The sequence below is a fragment of the Gallinula chloropus genome, assembly GCF_964237585.1.
Source record: "Gallinula chloropus genome assembly, chromosome: 30".
Taxonomy (NCBI): domain Eukaryota; kingdom Metazoa; phylum Chordata; class Aves; order Gruiformes; family Rallidae; genus Gallinula; species Gallinula chloropus.
The window spans coordinates 1,623,171-1,625,821 of record NC_140115.1 but is presented as its reverse complement, the minus strand read 5'-3'; the positions used below and the strand labels follow the sequence as shown (position 1 = coordinate 1,625,821).

The following is a 2,651-nucleotide window of genomic DNA, read 5'->3' as shown; positions in this document are numbered from 1 at the left end:
GGCATCAAGGGGAGACCTGAGAGGCTGAGAGAGCTGACAGATGCTGAGAACTCACTGGAGGAGAAATATCCTCAGCACTCTACCTGTCAGTATGTCCGGGGTATGTCTGTGGGTGCAGGGCAATGCAGGTTCTGTTCCTGGAGGGATCTCCTAAAGCTGGGACATGGGGCAGTGTGTGGGGTCTGTCAGGAGGACAGGTTCTCTGTAGGACCAGAAAGTGCTGCCTGGAAGGGATGCCCTTCTGCTGCATCAGAGGGACAGGGCAGGACAGCTGTCTTCTCCTGGGCATGGCTGCAGAGGTGTGAAGCAGTGTGTGCACCCAGGGGTGCCCAGTGCTGTCTGTGTGAGCATTGTCCCTGCACCCTGCGGCTGTGATCATGGGAGGGACTCTGCTGCTGCCAGGGTCAGCACTCAGCCTGCCTGGTGGGCTTTACACAAGCATAGAGACAGCAACTATGGGTTATAGGAGTGACCCAGGGAAGGTCATCATAAGGTCCATCTGCTACAAGAAAAGGCTGTCTGGGTCAGCTTTGCTCCCAGCTGCAGCTGATCCTTGAGAAATTCCAAAGGGAACTTCAAGAACAACATCAAGGAAGCATTTTCTTGCCAGGCAGAGTCTTTGCTTTGACTTTTCCTCTCCTGTGGGCTGTGCTGAGTGTGGTGTATTAGAACTTATTTCTCCTCTCAAGAATGTCCACATCAGAGGATTTCCTGATGTCTGCACACACAGAGGTTCCCAGGGCAGTGCAATGATGCCAGGAGGGGGTTGCAGAGCAGAGGTGAGCACAAGGCAGACTGGATCAGTTCTGTGAGCACAGAGCAGGATGTGACATGGGCAGAGAGAAGAAGCTCCAGGGACAGCTCCAGGCAGCAGAGACATTGTCAGGGAGGGAGAATAAAGGAGCTGCTCACCAAAATGCTCTGGCAGTGCGGATTTGGGACGTCGCTGATATACCCCACAGTGCAGACACTGATGTTGAACAGGGAACACCAGGGTGTGATCAGAGAGCACCCAGCACAGGGCAGTTGAGACCGGGGCTGATGGACAGACCAGCTCTCCCCACTCTGCATTCAGGGGAAGGTTTCACTGGCACTGCAGCAGCAATGTCAGGCAGTTCTGACAGCAGAAACACTCTCAGGTTCAGGCAGGTGAAAAAAAGCTCCAAAGCTCTGCTCTGCCCTTGGGTGAAACTGGAGTGACAGTGCTGAAAAGCTCCTTCCTATCCACAGGGGATTTAGTCTGAGATCACACCATCCTTCAATTTACTGACTGCTGCCAGGCAGGACTGAGTTCTCCAGAGCCCACAGCTGACCCTCCTCCCAGCAGTGGCACGCTCGAGCCAGCACAAAGCAGACCTCCCAAAAGGGACCTGACAAAATTCTCCCTGAATACAGAGAGTCAACCTGAGGGCATTCCATAAGCAGTGGAAGGGATTTTCCTCAAGGAAAGATTCCCTAATTTCTCTTTGCCTTTTCCTCCTTGGACAGGTCTCCACACTTGATAGCAGCAGATGTCCAACAGCAGCTCCATCAGCCAGTTCCTCCTCCTGCCCTTTGCAGACACACGGGAGCTGCAGCTCCTGCACTTCTGCCTCTTCCTGGGCATCTACCTGGCTGCTCTCCTGGGCAATGGCCTCCTCATCATCACCATAGCCTGTGACCACCACCTCCACACCCCCATGTACTTCTTCCTCCTCAACCTCGCTGTTACTGACCTTGGCTGCATCTCCACCACTGTTCCCAAATCCATGGCCAATTCCTTGTGGGACACCAGGGCCATTTCCTACACAGGATGTCTGGCTCAAAACTTTTTCTTTTTGTTTTTGATTGCCACAGAGTACTGTCTTCTCACAGTCATGGCCTATGACCGCTACGTTGCCATCTGCCACCCCCTGCACTACGGGACCCTCCTGGGCAGCAGAGCTTGTGTCCACATGGCAGCAGCTGCCTGGGGCAGTGGGTTTCTCAATTCTGTGCTGCACACAGCCAATACATTTTCAGTGCCCCTGTGCCATGGCAATGCTGTTGACCAGTTCTTCTGTGAAATCCCTCATATACTGAAGCTCTCCTGCTCAGATGCCTACCTCGGGGAAATTGGAGTCATTCTCTTCAATGTGTGTTTAGTTTTTGGGTGTTTTGTGTTCATCGTGGTGTCCTATGTGCAGATCTTCAGGGCTGTGCTGAGGATCCCCTCTCAGCAGGGACGGCACAAAGCCTTTTCCACCTGCCTCCCTCACCTGGCCGTCGTCTCCCTGTTTCTCAGCACTGCCCTTTTTACCTACCTGAAGCCCTCCTCCATCTCCTCCCTTTTTTTGGACCTGGTATTGGCATTTCTTTACACAGTGGTTCCACCAGCAGTGAACCCCCTCATCTACATGAGGAACCAGGAGCTCAAGGATGCCGTGTGGAAACTGATGACTGGATGTTTATAAGCAGCAATAAACTGCTCATCTTCTTCCCCATATCACTGGTCATGTAACTCACATTAGGACCAGTCTGTATTTAGTATTTTAGGATTTTTAGGTGCTGTGGGGCTTTTTCCCTCTATTTTGTCTCTGATGTAATAACACCTTCATCCCATTCCTCATGCAGTATCTCTGGTCTTGTTTTACTCAGACATGGCAGCAGAAGAAACACTCCCCTTCCCCTGT

General features: G+C 52.4%; 1 protein-coding gene across 1 annotated transcript; it reads left to right on the top strand.

Annotated features, from left to right (window-relative positions):
* Positions 1–1,511: 1,511 nt before the first annotated feature.
* On the top strand, positions 1,512–2,432 carry LOC311202459 (olfactory receptor 14A16-like; the record flags this gene model as incomplete). The annotated part of the gene is made up of 1 exon (XM_084277044.1): positions 1,512–2,432. The coding sequence occupies one exon, from the start codon at positions 1,512–1,514 to the stop codon at positions 2,430–2,432; it is 921 nt and encodes a 306-aa protein (XP_084133170.1).
* Positions 2,433–2,651: the final 219 nt, after the last annotated feature.